The 18,264-nt window shown below is 36.5% G+C and overlaps 3 protein-coding genes and 4 non-coding genes across 14 annotated transcripts; 6 read left to right on the top strand and 1 right to left on the bottom strand.

Annotated features, from left to right (window-relative positions):
• The first annotated feature begins 392 nt into the window (after positions 1 to 392).
• Positions 393 to 1,243, top strand: LOC140801133 (uncharacterized). The gene has a single exon (XM_073156140.1). The coding sequence runs from the start codon at positions 453 to 455 to the stop codon at positions 1,065 to 1,067; it is 615 nt and encodes a 204-aa protein (XP_073012241.1). The 5' UTR covers positions 393 to 452; the 3' UTR covers positions 1,068 to 1,243.
• Positions 1,244 to 2,769: 1,526 nt separating this feature from the next.
• Positions 2,770 to 9,231, bottom strand: LOC140800811 (uncharacterized). Of its 7 annotated transcripts, none has more exons than XM_073155682.1 (6): positions 9,058 to 9,231; positions 6,746 to 6,829; positions 6,071 to 6,192; positions 5,115 to 5,355; positions 4,115 to 4,178; positions 2,770 to 3,744 (listed from the first exon to the last, which is right to left on the bottom strand). In XM_073155682.1, exons 1-6 carry the CDS (start codon positions 9,085 to 9,087, stop codon positions 2,933 to 2,935), a joined length of 1,353 nt encoding a protein of 450 aa, XP_073011783.1. In that variant the 5' UTR covers positions 9,088 to 9,231; the 3' UTR covers positions 2,770 to 2,932. The 7 variants fall into 7 exon arrangements, with proteins under 7 accessions (XP_073011783.1, XP_073011784.1, XP_073011786.1 ...); XM_073155683.1 differs by having other exon boundaries at positions 6,746 to 8,895; positions 9,058 to 9,216; XM_073155685.1 differs by lacking the exon at positions 6,071 to 6,192 and adding an exon at positions 7,437 to 8,895 and having other exon boundaries at positions 9,058 to 9,216.
• Positions 9,232 to 13,238: 4,007 nt separating this feature from the next.
• On the top strand, positions 13,239 to 18,007 carry LOC140800747 (small ribosomal subunit protein uS3x-like). Of its 2 annotated transcripts, none has more exons than XM_073155565.1 (6): positions 13,239 to 13,449; positions 13,598 to 13,745; positions 13,850 to 14,021; positions 16,645 to 16,699; positions 16,858 to 16,989; positions 17,504 to 18,007. In XM_073155565.1, exons 1-6 carry the CDS (start codon positions 13,420 to 13,422, stop codon positions 17,654 to 17,656), a joined length of 690 nt encoding a protein of 229 aa, XP_073011666.1. In that variant the 5' UTR covers positions 13,239 to 13,419; the 3' UTR covers positions 17,657 to 18,007. The 2 variants fall into 2 exon arrangements, with proteins under 2 accessions (XP_073011666.1, XP_073011667.1); XM_073155566.1 differs by having other exon boundaries at positions 13,318 to 13,449; positions 13,894 to 14,021.
• Positions 14,846 to 15,011, top strand: LOC140801527 (small nucleolar RNA snoR143). The gene has a single exon (XR_012111475.1). It is a non-coding gene; the product is annotated as a small nucleolar RNA snoR143 (small nucleolar RNA).
• LOC140801524 (small nucleolar RNA snoR143) lies at positions 15,061 to 15,225 on the top strand. Its single transcript, XR_012111472.1, has one exon. It is a non-coding gene; the product is annotated as a small nucleolar RNA snoR143 (small nucleolar RNA).
• LOC140801525 (small nucleolar RNA snoR143) lies at positions 15,275 to 15,439 on the top strand. The gene has a single exon (XR_012111473.1). It is a non-coding gene; the product is annotated as a small nucleolar RNA snoR143 (small nucleolar RNA).
• On the top strand, positions 16,173 to 16,339 carry LOC140801528 (small nucleolar RNA snoR143). Its single transcript, XR_012111476.1, has one exon. It is a non-coding gene; the product is annotated as a small nucleolar RNA snoR143 (small nucleolar RNA).
• Positions 18,008 to 18,264: the final 257 nt, after the last annotated feature.

Here is an 18,264-nt window from a genome sequence, read left to right as displayed (position 1 = left end):
TATGAAATGCAGACATTATACGGGTTATTTCTAAATGTATATATTTCAATACATTTTTTTTTTATAAATAAAATGTATATAATTCATATAAGAGATACGTAAAATGATCTATTTTTATTGTTTACAAAAAAAAAAAAATATATATATATATGGCAAATGCCCATTTATACGTGGAAAAGAAAGCGGTTAAACCATAGGATCCGAACCCGTTAGTGCGGTTATGCTTGATTAAAATTAAAGGATCCGAACCCTTTTGGAGGACCCGAATCCGAACGTAAATATTTCCCGTTCCCGCGACTTTCTCGCGCCTATTTTTTACCGCCTTTCATGGCGCCAAACCTTCCCGCCAATCCCTAATCCCTACCAAGTAAAAGTATAAAACCAGCCCACCTCTCCTTCTTCCTCTACCCCATCTTTGTTTCTTTGCTCTCCAGACCTCTTACGAGACAACAATGGTGGTCGCCTTGGGCCCTGGTCGGTTCTACGGGAGCAGCCTCCCTCGTCCCCGTTTCTACCCGGACGTGAAGCTCTCCGATTCCCGAGTCGACCCGCCGGTTTCCGTCTCCGATCCATTCCTCTCGTGGGCTCACGAGGCGCACTGGTCCATGGGCGGCCTCAGCTTCAAGCGCCACCGACTCCAGGGCCGCATCGAGGGCTCCATCAAGAAGCTCCGGGCCCACCAAGAGCAACGCACCAAAACCTCCCCCAAATCCGCCGTCATCAACAAGAAGCGGCCCCAAGATCTATCCTCTCTCGACGATGCGTCTTCCGAGGAGGACGAAGTAGAAGTAGGAGAGAAAGAGAAGGAGGTTACCGTTGCATCTTTTCGGAAGAGGGCGAGGAAGCTCGGAGACGAGTTCGATCGGATCGCGGCGAAGCAGGGAGAGGAGAAGAGGAGAGCGGTAGTGGATCGGAACGGGGCTCGAACTCGGAGTCGGAAGTTCGTTGTAGACGAAGCTACGATCGAGGAGGACGACGAGAAGAGGAAGAAGAAGAAGAAGAAGCAGAAAGCGGTGGTAGCTGGGGGACCGCGGAGGACTTCGCCGAGGAAGAAGAATGTAGTTTGATATCACAACCCCTCGGTTTTGACTACATCTTGTTTGTTTTAATGTCTCTGACATGATTGTAGATCTTTGGCTTACAGAGTAGAATCTTATAACTGTTTAGCATTTCTTGGCTTTCAATCTTCTGTTAGTAATTTGTGGGTCAATGGTATATATATTAAAGGGAGTTTTTGACCAAACTAGGAAGTTTTTTTATTTAGTCTAATTTTTTATAGCCTTAATAAAAGTATTAAACTAATTCGTGATTTTTAAAATGCTAATTAATTTAGTGTTTTTAAAAATGTTAATTAATTTAGCATTTATATTGTGGGATAATTTCTATTCTTACTCTTCAGTTAGTTTTAGGATTAAATAAAAATGTTGAAGCGATTAGTATTTTTTTAGAGATAAAATGTTAATTTTTTAGTACTTTTATTAGGGCTATAATAAATTAGAGGAATGATTTATTTTAGTAAAAATAAATTAAAATAAAACTATTTTGGTCAAAAACTGTATTCAAGACGCCCAAGTTCTAATCTCTAGTATAAGAAAACACAATATTATGTTGTTAAGATCCAAAGTGGTATTTCATTGTATTTATTTTCTATAATCAAAAGCTCTTATCTTTTCTCTTTTAAATAAGTTTTAAAATAGATTTTTGAAACTTTAACCTTCTTTGTAATAATAATAAGAAGTCTTTAATTCATATTAGATTTCTACTCAATAGAAGTTCTGTTTTAATTTTCAGTAATCGGCTTTTCCAGAGATTTATTTGTAATTAAATCCCTGAAGAGTGTTGTGATGCAGGGAGTATCTTGTTATCTGTTTGATGGATTCTGGCACATTACTGTTCTAAATATTGGAGTATTAGACTAATATTTGAGAACTCCCTTGAATGTGCTCAGGATGCAAAGCTCACTCCTGAGCTCTTTGAGCTCAAGCACCTGAAAAAGTCTCTTTCAACAATTGCTTCTCTGCCCATCAACCTACAATAATTCCATACAGCAACTGGGAGAAGATGTCATCTCAAAGCCTGGAAATACTAGGATTCAGATCAAATGCCAATCTCAGTCAGCTTACCATTCTCCAATCACTAGTACTAGTGGAAAATATGCTTGTGTTCTCAGGGAATCGGTTGGATACAGACTTCTTTGTTTTTTAAACAAGTTTAAGAGAGATAGAAGGTTTCATCAAAAGGGAAAATAAAAGAACAAAGAAATAGAAAGGAATTTGGATGTAATAAATAACCTATATCAACCATCTGAAAAGACTAAAAACTTTCATGCTATTGATTTGCTAGTTGGGTTTTGCTCTTTTTTCCCCCCTTTTCTGAAAGCTTCTACCATAACCTGGACATCGTTGTTCTTGTGCTGTCACTAATTTCGTAGTAAATATGATGGTAAAAGTTCAATGACAGAAAAGACTGAAAAATGCACCAACCTAACCTGTAAAATGAATAGTGACATTGATAGAGGAGAAAAGTCTAGAACAAAATTGTTTATAAAGAGTTAGTTCTTTTAACATAATGGTTTTTCTGAGTGAATAGGAATTCTCTTCAAGATTTATATCCATGAATTGTAGTATATGAGTGCTCATAGGAACTTTATCAGAGGTTTAGATAATCTACTTTGATTCTTATTTACTCATATACTTTGGGAGTTTGGTGTAGATGGATGCTTTACTATTAGATTACTTATTCATAAAACAAGATTATGAAGACAGAGAGTAGAGATCAACAGAACATCTCTTGCATTCCATTAGACGATTGAGAATAACAAAACTCCAACATAAATTGCTATGAACTCACTACATTTTAGCATGTCAGCAGAGAGCAATCTCACATCTTAATTTAAATGTAAACACAGGATTGCCTTGAATCCATCAGTGTATCACCTATGGTGGTGCCGCTGGTGATCATATCTGTCTCTCTGGTGATCATATCTGTCTTTCTGGTGATCATATCTGTCTCTCTGGTGATCATATCTGTCTCTCTGGTGATCATATCTGTCTCTCTGGTGATCATATCTGTCTCTCTGGTGATCATATCTGTCTCTCTGGTGATCGTATCTGTCTCTCCAGTGATCGTATCTGTCTCTCCCATGGGGCGTTGAAATGTCTGTGCTTGCACCATATGCACTTGTATGGTTCCAGTGCTCGTGGCTCGGACTGTCATTCTGAGGCGACCGCCGAGCAGACTGGTATGGATATGGGCTGTGGGGACTGCGAGGGCTGTGCGCTGCAGAACTATCGTAAGGCAAGGGACTTCTCCATCCCCTATCCGGGAGAGATCTCCCAAGGCTCGGGCTCCTCATGTGAGGATTGTAGTCATAAGGGTTGTATCGCGGAGAGTAGACAGGCATGGAGTGCCCATGCTTTGCACCAGGAGGGCAATCTTCATGCTGCTCCTCGGAACGCAACTGATCATGGTGTCTCTTCCTGTGTGAATCTGGTGAAAGTAGCCGAAGGTGTGAACGGCTCCAATAAGAACTTGGGCCTGACCTTGTCGATTGACTCTCCCAACGCTTGTGATCGGCATTCTCAGGGATTGGTGCATTTATCCCAGGGAACTCCACTGTCATTCTTCTCTCTGGTGGCTCTGGCTCATCTCTTTCTGGAAGCTCACCGTCCTCGTAATCTTCCTTTACCTCCTCATCAGCATATATTGTGATTCCAGAAGGCTCGTCTTTGTCTTCTACAACATCTGAAAAGGAGTAGCCACGAAACTTTAAGAGGAAGAAATAAATTGAAATCAAAACGGAACTGTCAAAGTTGACCTGAAATAATTTGTTATGGTGAGGGAATTATTCCACACAATTTCCTACCTGATCATATTATTCTTGACATTTGGCCTAACATTGTTGGTATGTTTTATCAGTTATATGAACCTAGTTCCAATTTTATCTGAAATGTACTTCAAGTTTTACATTCCATCTTTATGCTACCAACAGTAATAAGAAAAATATTGCTCTTCATATTACTAGTTCATCACACATTTGTTGGAAAATGAGTAAGAATAGTCCAAAGCAGCATCCAGAAATAGAAAAAACATGCTAAAGCAAAGGTTATCGTACCAAGATATCCAGGTGGGTATCCTATTTCTTGCATTCGATGAAACCAAGGGGGTGGATCATACTCCTGCATCAGAATGTCAGACAAATTTAGATGTAAAAGGGGAGGATGCAGAAATTATTACTTAAAAATCACAACAGACTCAATTTGGATGCTGATTTAGAGGGTTGGATTGCTTACTTACATTGGAGCCATATTAATACTGGTGCTAATCTTAGAAAATACTGTATAAAAGAGCATGTATTCTCTACCTTGTGGCATTATCACAATCCCTTGCCCATAAATTGACCAGAAGTAACAAAACGTAGTTAACCAACAAGAAAAAGAAACTCCTCTATATTCAAGAAGAATAAAGTCATAAGCAGTTAACCAATAATGAAAGAAAAACTCAATACTAAATAGTTCCTTTCATCCTCCTCCTCAACTAAGTTAAGTGAAAAATTGTTAAACTCAGAAAGCAGTAGTTCTCAAGAGAAGACTTATAGAATTACAGTGATGCTTCTGGCGCAGCTTACTATTGCTATTTTTTTTGCAAATCCTTGTTCCCCTATATATAGAAGTCAACATGATTGATGGATCTGTACCAGAGACATTACTTAAAACAAATTGAAATTCAAATAACTCTGTAGAAAATTTGTTTAGCTCATTAATCTTATTTAAGCATCACAAAACAATAAATCAGATGACTAAGCTATATGGTTGACTACATGAATCCTGCTCCATCAAATAAGAGCCCCCTCGAGCTCAATCAACCAACATGTTCAGTACAAACTTTCTTTTATATGAAAGTGTATGCAACATTGATTCATGTAGCGTGCAAACATATGAGCAGCCAAATTCAACTAGCACACATGCAATTGAGCTGCTGGTTAGGTAAATACTAAATAATTTCATAAGGCTTATGATTGTTAGTGCTTACTGATTATCTAGTTATGAGGTTAAGAAAACCAACTTCCAAACCTTTTTTTTTAATACTTCCATTTGAAAGGTCAAGTTGCTTACCCCAATCCCCAAACATTCTCTTGTTTCAGGCCCAAGAAATCCTGCTTTCAAATCATCAAACTTCCCAGGTGCTTTCTGATAATACCGGATTTGTCCTCGATTACCAGCCGATTGGTTTCGTTTTGACTTATGTTGCTTGCGAGCATTGTTGATTGCAACATTATCACGAGGTTTTGTGCACTCCTTCAAAGAGTGACTATATGAACCACAATTGAAACAACGAGAATCTTCCTTCTCTATCCTGGTATTAAAAGGAACACAAAGAAAATGATTTTTTTTGGTTGCGTGTTGGGGGGGGATGGATGGGAATGATGATAATGCCAAAGAATGAAAACAACATAAAGAATGCAAATTATAATCACCATTAAAGGAGTAAAGCAAATTATAGAACAAATGAAGATGTTTATTATTAAAATGTTCAAGAAAAAGGCAGAACATAGGGATGATATGCAAGCTGAAATATCATTAAACCATTGCTTTAGAAGATATTAGATACAGATTAGTTGCATCCTAGAGATCAAAATGCAAATAAAGGTTGACCGGTATATCCTCTGGTAGAAAAAATGCAATAGCTCTGAGAGATCATATACAACAATAATTATTATGGAGAAAGATTATAACATGATAAAGAAAGCATCATTCAATTTCAAACAAGACAGAATATCATAATTCATACGCAAAAAGATTTAGTGCAGGAGAAGTTACAAACTTACAATAATTACACAAGTAAAATCAAGCAAATTATCTTAAAACACATGATACATGCACAGACACAAGCACATGTAAATGCATACACACAAAGACACACACCCCAAGAAATGCCAATGCACCCTCACACGATAAATATACATTCATAAAAACATCTCATACTTAAGTTTGTACACAAACATGGAAACAGTCTTTAAACATGTGTGTGTGCATGCATTGTTCTGTTTTAAGAAAAGCAAAGCTTATACCTTTCAGGATTAGCTGAACCATCAAGTGATGTCAAATGCAATGAATACTCCCTATCATAAAGAGGAACTGAGTCATTGTTCTTAAGATCCTCTTTTCTTGCCTGGTTGTCTAGCCAAAATGACTATACAAAGAGAGGACAATAGATTGAAACTGTAAGTCCCAATACAGAAATCTCTATAATAACATACATGCATATATATATATATATAATAGATTAATAAATTTCCATGGAATCAATCTAGAAAAATTCTACTAGAGAAATCAACAGAAACACTTGCACATTTCATATGGAAGTGTCACATATAAGGATTCACCATTGAACAAATTCAAGTAGTATTTTGGCTTAAAGATATCAAGAAAAATATAGAGCTGATTATGTCTCATTAAACACAGCATAATAAAGAGATAAAATGTCATTATGTTCTGATACTTGAATTATTAGATCCAAATGCTGTCAATCCTTCTGCAAAAGAGTGTTCCACAACAAAGGTATCAACTTAAACTGTTACATAAGCTTGAAAGAGTCAATGGCAGGGATTTAAAGCCAGTAATCCACTAAAAGATGCCCAATGTTACAGTAGAAAAGAAAAGACAATGTAGGTAACAATCTCATACTGCTTATCATAAAGATGATCAATCAAAACAAAGATGCTATATATTATAAAATCTCATACCACGGAGGAAGATTTATCAGAGCCAACATGTAGTGCTGGAAAAGATGTCTCTTCACCACACTCCAAGGCCTCCTGAGCAGACACCTGCTGCACAACCACATAAGACTTCATTTATCAATGAAGGTACAGTATAATTCATTACTGCTACTAATTAAAATACACAAAGAAGATGACCCATTTTTTCTCTTTGTAGATCTTTCCAACTCTTAATCCCATTACTATTGTTGCTAAACCGTTGTTTGAAGTCAAAATAATTTAACCAAAGAGATATGATTCAACTCTTCCAAGCAAGTATATTTCTGGAATATAGGCTACAGAGTTGGTACCCTTTTAAATCCAAACACCGAAATAAATGTGACTAAGCTTGTCTAATATGACTAGGAGTAACAATTGATATAATCGTGATATTATGCTCAAACACCATTTCAGAAAACATGCCAGTTTACCACTTCTTTAAGAATCACCACAAGATGTAGGTAGTTGCATATATGTTAGATGGGTGCACATATGCGTTTCTCGTCATTGTATACGTAGTTTTACGAATTTATATGAACTAAATAGGAAAACATTACTAAGTGGGCTTATAAGGAATATGTAGAAGATAGATAGATATACATGTAGGCAAGGATGGTGTGTTGGTGGCATGACAAATAAATGGAGAGAGAGAGAGAGAAGAAAGGAAAGTAATCACATATCTACAGGCCTTCACCACCACAGTCCACCTCTATCACCATAGCTGCCGCCACTTTTTTGCAAACCTTCACCTTTGTTGTTATTAGGGTTTCAAATGAGAGTGTATGGAGAAGAGAAGATGATGATCATTTATATGATAGCTTATTAAATCCTAACTTAAATGATAGCAGATCATAAGTTTATGACTTATGAAATAGGTCCTATTTTAATTGATAATGGATCCTCACTTATCATGATGGATACTCTAAATTCTAAGTTTTCCTCTCATCTTCTTCACATAGCAACAATCACAAAAACACTAGAACAATGGCGCTTGTTCCTCTTCCCCTACTTCTTCACAAGTCTATTGAAGGCTTCAATGATGATTCCTCTCCACCAGCTTCTGCACGTGTTCACGAAAGGCATATGCAAGTGTTTCCCCCAAACTAGAATACTTTACAGGCCTTTTGAGGATGCCATCGACACTCCACATGCCACATTCCGACCTAGTGTCGGCACGGTAAATGTCAATCACAAAGCTATCCATGCATGTAGGTAAACTAAAAGTATTTGAGTACACTGAGAGATTTAGTAACACCAAAGCGGAAAAAAAAGCTTTAATCTCTCCGTAGACCAAGGATTGTCGTGAGCTATGCCAATATCTTGTCGATACTGACATGCCCCAATGTGTGAGCAACACATTGTCAGCCTACTAGCACACCCCTAATATATCTTTTAGAATTTATACATGTTTTTTGTTTTACTATTTGCATTAAAGCCTACATTTTACATATTAAATTTAATTATTTTGACATTTGGGGCAAAATTTTAGGAAAAATCAAATTAATTTTTTTATTCCTATACTTTTAAGAGTATTTTTCATAGGTCTAGTAAGCTCTTACAAATGATAGATTTGCTAGATCTATCATTTATACACCTAAAATTAGTTTTTAAAGTGTCAAACAAAGAAAATATTTAAGAGAATGAAAGAAATTTCCTTCTGATGTGATTTTTTTGTTTAAAAAAAAATTCTTAGATCCCTCCTAGATCTCCTCTATTTTTCCTTTCTCCTCTCTTTCTTTTTCTCTAGCTCCTACTTTCTATATGGGTAAGTGACTACAACCCATTTAACATATCTTAGTGCGTTTCGGGCGGCACCTAATACGAGCATGACACGGATCAACACGTAAGCGTGCCAATCAACACGACTCAGCATAGGGTGTGCCGACGGCACAGCCCTATGTCAGGTGCCGGAAACCTCATCAGCATGGCAAACCTTGATGCAAACTCTATAGGGGTTTGTTGGACTTTGCTCTATCTAGTGTAGTCAAGGAACCGTAAAAGGATAAGTGGCTAGCCAGCTGGTAGCTCGGATAATGATCTCGGTCCGCATCGGCGTGACACGGACCTCCACGCCGGAGTAACCGTCCTCAGCGAGTTCCCTCGTGAGAACCTCGCTGAGCTCCGCGAAGAACACTCTGTCATTCACGAACTAAATCAGGAAAAGGGAAAAAGAAAATTAAGATCAAATAATTCATCAAAATTAGGAATCAAGACCCCGATCGAGGATCTAGTTATCATTTGAACGGAACAAATAGGAAGTAAAAGAGGGAAGTGGTTAGGGTTTTCTGTGGACTTGCCTTCTTCTTCTTGCTCATCTGGGCTGCCATGGCTTGAGAATAAGAGAGAAGGAAGAGAGGAGAACGGAGATGGAGGAAACCCTAATCTGAGAGGAGAATGCGACGGGAAGAGGAAGACGGCGGCGGCAGTGTGGAGACTGGAGAGTTGAGGGCGAGGGAGATTTATATAGAAGAGGCGCGGTGAGGAAGAGGCGTAAGTGCGTTAATCGTTAGGGTATCAGGACATTTCGGTCTTTTTCCCATCCACTAACACTAGAGGGGACCTCTCTCACGTGTAGTGCACGTGCGAAATATTTGAGATCATATCTAATCCATCCAAAAAATTTGTCTAATAACGATCATTTTTAGCAAAAAAACCTATTATAGTAGCAACTCCAACCTTGCTCCAAAACACTTAATTTAGAGCCCTCCAACTGGTTTTCAAACTAAATTGGAGTCTCATCTCCAAATAACTATTAGACTTTTTAAATTTTCAATTTTATCCTGTAAAATTTTAATCCAAATTTTTAAATTTCATATGCATCTTTTATTAAATAATCTATTTTACTAATTATTTTTAAAATTAGTCTAACATTAAATTATTTTTAAGTTATTTTTTAATTATATAATAAATATTTTTTCTTATAAGAAAAAATACATCAAACATTAATAATTAGAAAATTATAAGAAAATGTTATAGCAACGAGTTATGCAATTAGAACGACGAGCTATGCAAATTAATATTGATCGTGATCATATGGATAGAGAAATTTGTTGATTGATTAAATAAGATTGAATATCCAGATGAACATACTTTCTTTCAAAACAATTAATAGAATAAACAATAGTCATTTTCAAGTCCAAGATTTGTGTAAAATCCGTAACAAACTTAAAGGCCTAAAGCATTATATAGGACAAATTAGCATGTAAATGTTACTAAGGAGAGTATGAACAATCCGGAATGTAGTGGTGAAGTTGAAGATGACCAATATGTGCAGGATATGCGAAGCTGAAGATATCTTAAATTCAACAGCTTTTCTCCTATCCATATCGGTATCTTTCTTGAGAAGTTGTTGTTTCCGAGTTCTAGAAGACGTAAATAATTGCAATGTTGCAACTCCGAGGGAAGCTCTCCGTAAAGGTTGTTACTATTGAAGTCTAAAGAGTAGAGCCAAGTTAGCGAACCCATGGATGGTGGAATTTCTCCTGTGATATTATTGTTAGACAAGTCCATCAGTCATAAACTTGAACCATGCAGCCAGCACCATGGGAGTTCTCCTGGCAAATGATTTGCTGATAAATCTATGACCTCTAGATTTGTTCCTTCACATATGGAAGATGGTATGTTGCCACTGATCGAATTATTTGAGAGCGACAAATAATTTATTGATGTCGACAACAACTTTGGTAGAGGTCCAGATATAAAATTATTGGAGAGATCCAAAAACTCGAGTCCATCTGGTAACGAGGGTAATGGACCTTCCAAATTGTTAGATTTCAAATATGCTAGCAATTTGCCTGTAATGTTATTGTAAGAGAGATCTAGCATGTCTATAAGTAAACTCCATAACCAATGTGGCAAAGTGCTTGTGATGCTTGTGTTGTATAGATCTACTTCATAAATTTGTCTCTACCATCTGAGCCATGCTGGAAATTAATGTTCCACTCGACAGGAGCCTAAAGCAAGGGTGGTAAGTTAAAATGGAGGAATCCAATTATGGCCCACTGATATTATTAGGGAATTGACGGATAAATACAAGTCGTTCAATTTTGTCAAGTTGGCAAAGTGAGCTTCAGATATGACACCATATAAAGAATTAGAAGAAAGATCCAAGAAATTAAGATTCTGAAGACTGCCAATCCCAAGAGGTACTGGCCCAACAAGGGTATTATTTCTGAGGTCAAGATATTTTAGATTCGTCATCTGCTTTAGCCAGTTTGATAAATTTCCTTGAAAATTGTTACTCGACAAAATGATCTCCTCCATATCTTTCCATTTGCAACTCAACATCCCACCGACTCTTGGATATCTCCACCGATGCTAAGATAACTCAAGTCTATAACTCTCAAATTACATAATTTTCCAAGCGGTTTAGGTAAAGGACCCTCCAAATCATTGCCTCCTAAATATAGGTAAGTGAGAGAAGTCAAGTTACCTAGAGTATTAGGAATCTTCCTGTGAAGTTGACAGGATTGAAGATTGAGATATGAGAGGTTGGTAAGATTCCACAACCAACTTGGTAAAGTACCCTCCAAATTATTGTATCCTAAGTCTAGGTAAGTGAGGGAAGGAAAGTTACCTAAAGCATTAGGAATCTTCCCGTGAAATTGACAGTCTTTAAGATTGAGATATGAGATGTTGGTAAGATTCTACAACCAATATGGTAAGGTAGTATTGAACTGCCAATTGTGTGAAAGATGGAGTTGTGATGTGGCGGTGGAGAGGAGAAAGGAGGTGAGAAGTAGACTTGGAATATAATACCATGGGAGGAGAGGAGGAGGGAGATCAATATCTTCTATGAGAAGCCCGAAGATCGCCAGCGCTGAGAGAGGAAGGCACGCGTCGTCGACAGAGGAATACTGGACAGGCGCGGCGACAGGGCATATTATCGAGAGGGGAATTCTCCTGTTTGCTTTGAGATATAACTATTCTGTACTCTTTCTTACTATTAAAAGACAAAAGTATATTCTAATATTTACTTCTAAATTAGAATAGTGATGTAATATAAAGTTTAAAATAAAATACAAATAAGAAGTAAATATTGGACTAAAATACTGATGAGACTTATACTGCATATAAATTTAAGAGCCAACAACACTTAGGCCCTACACTTATAAACTATCACTCTATCACCTCCCCTCTTTATGTACGGTAGGGGGTTAGCAATTTCAAGTCTTATCAATTCAAGCCATTTTTGAGCCTGAGCAAACTTGAATTGATTTTGGCTTGAATTAAGCTACTTACAACAATGTAGATCACTTTATCTTTTCATGTCATAAAAACTCAGTAATTTAAAATACTTCCTTCTGTGACTTACTTAATTTTAAACAAAGATTAATAAGAAATTTATTTATAATGGAAATAGATCCTCTTCTTCTCTTGGCTCATCATGCTCTTCGTCTTCGATTCTATGCTTGGAATTTTTGTGGGTTTCAAAATGTACTGATTGAACACTTATTACAGATGCACAAAAATAAATAAATATAATTTTTATTTGATATATATAATGTTCGGTGTATTTTAATATTTGGTGTTTACACTAGAAGATAATTTTGTGTTATTATCCAAATAATTTTAGGATACTCTAATTTTAAATAATAAATAAAAAAAATTTACTATATAATTTAAGAAAAATAAAAATAAAAAATGTATAAAACAAATTATTAATCTCATTTTAAATGTCTCAGCATGATCTTTTCAATTATACTAAAAGCATTACACTTCATTATTAAAAGCATCAAAATTATATTATACAAAATAAGCATAAATTAATATTTAATAATAAAAATAATAATTCTTTAATAGTCTAGTAAGTAATCTCTATAGTTAGATTGATCTTTCGACAAATCTTGGACTTGAAAATGACTATTGTTTATTCTATTAATTGTTTTGAAAGAAAGTATGTTCATCTGGATATTCAATCTTATTTAATCAATCAACAAATTTCTCTATCCATATGATCACGATCAATATTAATTTGCATAGCTCGTCGTTCTAATTGCATAACTCGTTGCTATAACATTTTCTTATAATTTTCTAATTATTAATGTTTGATGTATTTTTTCTTATAAGAAAAAATATTTATTATATAATTAAAAAATAACTTAAAAATAATTTAATGTTAGACTAATTTTAAAAATAATTAGTAAAATAGATTATTTAATAAAAGATGCATATGAAATTTAAAAATTTGGATTAAAATTTTACAGGATAAAATTGAAAATTTAAAAAGTCTAATAGTTATTTGGAGATGAGACTCCAATTTAGTTTGAAAACCAGTTGGAGGGCTCTAAATTAAGTGTTTTGGAGCAAGGTTGGAGTTGCTACTATAATAGGTTTTTTTGCTAAAAATGATCGTTATTAGACAAATTTTTGGATGGATTAGATATGATCTCAAATATTTCGCACGTGCACTACACGTGAGAGAGGTCCCCCTCTAGTGTTAGTGGATGGGAAAAAGACCGAAATGTCCTGATACCCTAACGATTAACGCACTTACGCCTCTTCCTCACCGCGCCTCTTCTATATAAATCTCCCTCGCCCTCAACTCTCCAGTCTCCACACTGCCGCCGCCGTCTTCCTCTTCCCGTCGCATTCTCCTCTCAGATTAGGGTTTCCTCCATCTCCGTTCTCCTCTCTTCCTTCTCTCTTATTCTCAAGCCATGGCAGCCCAGATGAGCAAGAAGAAGAAGGCAAGTCCACAGAAAACCCTAACCACTTCCCTCTTTTACTTCCTATTTGTTCCGTTCAAATGATAACTAGATCCTCGATCGGGGTCTTGATTCCTAATTTTGATGAATTATTTGATCTTAATTTTCTTTTTCCCTTTTCCTGATTTAGTTCGTGAATGACGGAGTGTTCTTCGCGGAGCTCAATGAGGTTCTCACGAGGGAACTCGCTGAGGACGGTTACTCCGGCGTGGAGGTCCGTGTCACGCCGATGCGGACCGAGATCATTATCCGAGCCACCAGAACCCAGAACGTCCTCGGTAGGAGGAACCTTCTTCATTGTTTCGTGATGAATAAAAACTATAAGTAATACGTATAGAATTACTACGTAGGCCTTGAAATGTCTGTTATTTGATATTTTAAGGTGAGAAGGGTAGAAGGATAAGGGAGCTAACCTCTGTGGTGCAGAAAAGATTCAACTTTCCGGAGAATGGAGTTGAGCTTTATGCCGAGAAGGTTATTAACAGAGGTTTGTGTGCTATTGCCCAGGCCGAGTCCCTCCGTTACAAGCTCCTTGGAGGTCTCGCAGTCCGAAGGTGAACTTTCTCGTGCTAGTTACTATAGTGCTTTTAATTCAGCTTTAGGTGATTCGCTATTTGCGCAGCTCATTGATAGCTGCATTTTCGCAAAATACCCCTAGAGATGGAAAATTTGAACATGTCTCATTACCAATTTATTTGATGTAAAACAGTAAATTTTTCTGCTTGCCTACTCATTAGGCATAACATCCTAATTGCCTTAATTATTTTCATTATATTTGTTTGTGTGCATAACTAACTATGTGCAGTCACCACTCAATTTGTTCTCTGCATGTGTGGGTGAATGGAGAATTCACACTTAGTTTACTTAGTATTGAGGTAACGGTACAAAGTATAAACTCTCTCAATTTGTTCTCTGCGTGTGTGGATGAATGGAGAATTCACACCTAGTTTACTTTAACGATTGAGGTAACGGTACAAAGTCTAAACTAGTATATGTAATCTATAAGGTCTAAAAATTCTAGATTGCAAAATCATAAGTTTTTTGCATTCTATTGGATATGTGAGAGTACTAACGCTGTGCATCATTCCAAAAGAATTACCTTTCACTTTAGAAGACTATGCCACACCAATATGATTATGATCTCAATCCTTGAATTCCAAGAAAGGTGTAAGTCTACTTTACACCCTATGTGCACTTTCTAGTGCTCCAGTTTCTGCATAACAATACATGGTTTTGGTTAGTTCTTGCTTGCATGGGAAGTTAGATCTTGTTTAGGATATGCTGTTTTACCTCAAGGTTTATGCTCCTTTTTAAACCTATATGTACTATACTTCTAATCTTCATACAAATTTATACATAATACACATTCAGGCCTATATTGCACCTGAAAATAAGTAAAAGTCCTACTTGCCCATTAGTGGGACTTTTTCAGCAATGGTGCATAAAGGCAAAGCTATTTTTCAGCAGCGGCCAGACAACCGTAGAGATAGATCCACAGATGAATGGTTTCAATTCCATTTGTCTACTAATTCTATCTCACATTTATGATTTGTTCACTGTAGGACAATTTTCTATCTCGCACTCAGGACTATATTGCACTTGAAAATAAGTAAAAGTCCCACTCACTCATTAGTGGGATCTTTTAGCAATGGTGCATAAAGGCAAAGCTGTTTTTCAGCAGCGGCCAGACAACCGTAGAGATAGATCCACAGATGAATGGTTTCAATTCCATTTGTCTACTAATTCTATCTCACATTTGTGATTTGTTCACCGTATGGAAATTTTCTATCTCACATTCAGGACTATATTGCACTTGAAAATATGTAAAAGTCGCACTCACTCATTAGTGGGATTTTTTAGCAATGGTGCATAAAGGAAAAGCTGTTTTTCAGCAGCGGCCAGACAACCGTAGAGATAGATCCACAGGTGAATGGTTTCAATTCCATTTGTCTACTAATTCTATCTCACATTTGTGATTTGCTCACTGTAGGATAATTTTCTATCTCACATTTGTGATTTTGTTCATCATAGGGTAATTTTTTGTGCATCTTATAATAATTGATTCTTGGAATGTTAAACCTTCCAATGATCTTTACTTTACCTAGCTTTTATAGTTGCAATACTAGGTTTTATTTGTGTCAGTTCATTGTTTTTAGTGTGCTGGAAGACCCAGACTATCTGCTAGTTTTTTATTTTTGTTGATGCTGGAAAGCCAAATTAGTATGGGTGGGCTTAGTAAGGAAGTTTGACAGGCTTTCGCTGCTTCTCCTAGGTGGCAAAAGAGATCTTTCAATACAACATCAATTGATTCATATGGTCATATGCGTCATTCATATTTCAGACTATGCATAAATCAGTTTTGTACTTTGTGAGCTATCACTCAGAGTTGGTACATTTATCTATGCTTGCAAATTATCTTCCTATGAATATAGTAATCTGAAAATCTGTCGATTCTATTATCCTGTTATCTATATGGGGAATTTGATGCATAGTTTATAAGGCTAAACAGGTTTGGTTTTTTCCTTCAACCAGGAAAGTAGATGTAGATTTTATTTGATGGTTTAAGATTTTTATTTTATGATGTTGATTCTTTACTTCAAGCAGTTGTGGATTTCTTTTACACCCTCTGTGTACCATTAAAATGTTCCTTGTACTACACTTTTTTAGTTAATGTAGTTAGTATGCATGACATGCATTGACCTGCACTGCACCTGCAAATACATACTTTCTCACATGCTCATTATAGTTGTGAGAGTTTTAGCATTGGTGCTTAAATGAAAAGCTGTTTTTCAGCAGCGGCCAGACAACCGTAGCGATGGATCCACAGGTGAATGGTTAAATATCATTTGTCTACTGATTCCACCTCACAATTCTTTAGTGGACTTGGATTTGTTACATCATATTAATGCATATGCTTGAAATGTCAACAGCACAATCATTTTTCTCTTGGGTACATTATCTTTTGAACTTTTACGTCGTGGGATTATTTTTCTTTTCCCTCTTTGGAATTAAGAGAGGGGATTGGAAATTCAAATTAGATATGCATTTTATTGGTCCGCTCGTACTTCTAGGTATTATAGAAAGAATTAATTTTTGGGTCTGAAATGCACATCTTAGAAGATCTCTCATTGAACATATTGCAATCTATTTACATTGTAAACTTTATTTATGTTGCAGAGCTTGTTATGGTGTACTCCGCTTTGTCATGGAAAGTGGCGCTAAAGGTTGTGAGGTGAGATACTCTTTATGTCTCTAAAAAATCCAAAGCATGAAAGTTATTGGTGCTAATATGTACTGCAAATTGTGATGCTCAATCCATAACAGAACATGTATCCATAAAAACCCTTGTGATGACTTCGACTAGCTACTAAGCAAGTAAGGTGCTTTCAGGTTATTGTGAGTGGCAAGCTCAGGGCACAACGTGCCAAGTCAATGAAGTTCAAAGACGGTTACATGATTTCCTCTGGTCAACCAGTTAATGAGTATATTGATTCTGCTGTCAGGCATGTACTTCTTAGACAGGTCAGCATCTTGGATAATTAAAGTTGTAATGCTTCTGCTGCATGTCATTATCTTTTTTAGACAAATTAGATGTGACTACCATTTTAGCTTTAAGCCTACATGCTATTATGGGAGTCCATTTCATGGGAATCACTTGTTTTATTCGGATCTAGGAATCAAAAGTGTGACCGAGCTTTTTTATTTTTCCTCAAACGGAAGGACTAAGGAATTCATTGAGAAGCCTATAAAATTTGAGCATTGGGCATTACAGAATTGTTTGTTTATCAGAATCTTAGTGCATTAGCCGAGCTCCTCAACCACTGTTGGAAGACCTTTCAAAGGAATCTAGGAATTGTTGAACTTTCTTAGGTTCATAAGGTTATATCATAGAGTAGTTGGGCATATATGTATGTTCAGCATTTCTCTTTTGCGTCTTCCTTTCTTCCTCCTGTCCGTTGGTTCAACTGCAGTTAAACTGGACTTCAACTTTGGGTGATTATTGCACCATTCTTATAACATCAGCATGCTCGTGCAGGGAGTTCTTGGTATTAAGGTGAAGATCATGCTGGCCTGGGATCCCAAAGGAAAGCAAGGTCCTACCACTCCATTGCCAGATCTTGTTACGATACACGCTGCCAAGGACGAAGATGAATATCTCACGCCACCTTCTACAGCCGTGGAAGTTTGAGCCCGTGTCATCAACCAAAATCTTGGAAAATTGAGTAGGGAATAGCACGGGACTCAAATCTTTTTGGAGTTCCATAATTTTTTAGGTCAACCTTTGGTTCTTACTACTCTGTTCTGCCTGTAACCCTACAGTAGGGCTGTCAAAATAACCAAGCGGGTTTGATCCCTGCTTGATAAGGCTTTGAATCAGGCTCGAAGTTCAGATTCAGACAAGTCTAAATTAATAGATACATATAAAAAGAATCATATAGTAAATAAGGTTTAATTATGTTACATATTTAACTTGATTTTATTTTGTAAAGTGATATTACTCTCTTGGGTCAAACGTAAATGCGACATCTGTTGTACTCTATGCTTCATGTTTTTATGCAATTTCTTCATGAAATCTATTTTAAGTACATCCCAGATAACAAAAAAGGAAGCATGCGAACAACAAAGGAGTAACGAGCAACACGCAGTCTCCCAGGTATTCCCTTTACTTAGAACAAAACCTCCCCTCTTATATAACTCGAATTCCCAGAGAAAGCCAGTACGAAAATAAAATAAAAACATTGATACCTATTTAGTTATATTTAACTGCGCCATGAACTATGCATCTTACAGATAGCA

This window comes from Typha latifolia, chromosome 14 (genome assembly GCF_019914945.1).
Source record: "Typha latifolia isolate L0001 chromosome 14, TyphaL0001v2, whole genome shotgun sequence".
Taxonomy (NCBI): Eukaryota; Viridiplantae; Streptophyta; class Magnoliopsida; order Poales; family Typhaceae; genus Typha; species Typha latifolia.
The sequence above is the reverse complement of the archived record's forward strand: the minus strand, read 5'-3'. Positions and strand labels throughout refer to the sequence as shown.

Bases quoted from the DNA above. Each gene is read 5' to 3' on its own strand.
- LOC140800811 (XM_073155681.1), bottom strand. From the start codon at position 9,087: ATGGCAGCCCAGATGAGCAAGAAGAAGAAG. The intron at 5,356-6,070 runs GTATAAGCTTTG...TTTTAATACCAG, and splicing joins GGTTCAGCTAATCCTGAAAG to GATAGAGAAGGAAGATTCTC. The intron at 3,745-4,114 runs GTACGATAACCT...ACTCCTTTTCAG, and splicing joins ATACCCACCTGGATATCTTG to ATGTTGTAGAAGACAAAGAC.
- LOC140801133 (XM_073156140.1), top strand. From the start codon at position 453: ATGGTGGTCGCCTTGGGCCCTGGTCGGTTCTACGGGAGCAGCCTCCCT.
- LOC140800747 (XM_073155565.1), top strand. From the start codon at position 13,420: ATGGCAGCCCAGATGAGCAAGAAGAAGAAG. The intron at 13,450-13,597 runs GCAAGTCCACAG...TTCCTGATTTAG, and splicing joins AGATGAGCAAGAAGAAGAAG to TTCGTGAATGACGGAGTGTT. The intron at 14,022-16,644 runs GTGAACTTTCTC...TTTATGTTGCAG, and splicing joins GGAGGTCTCGCAGTCCGAAG to AGCTTGTTATGGTGTACTCC.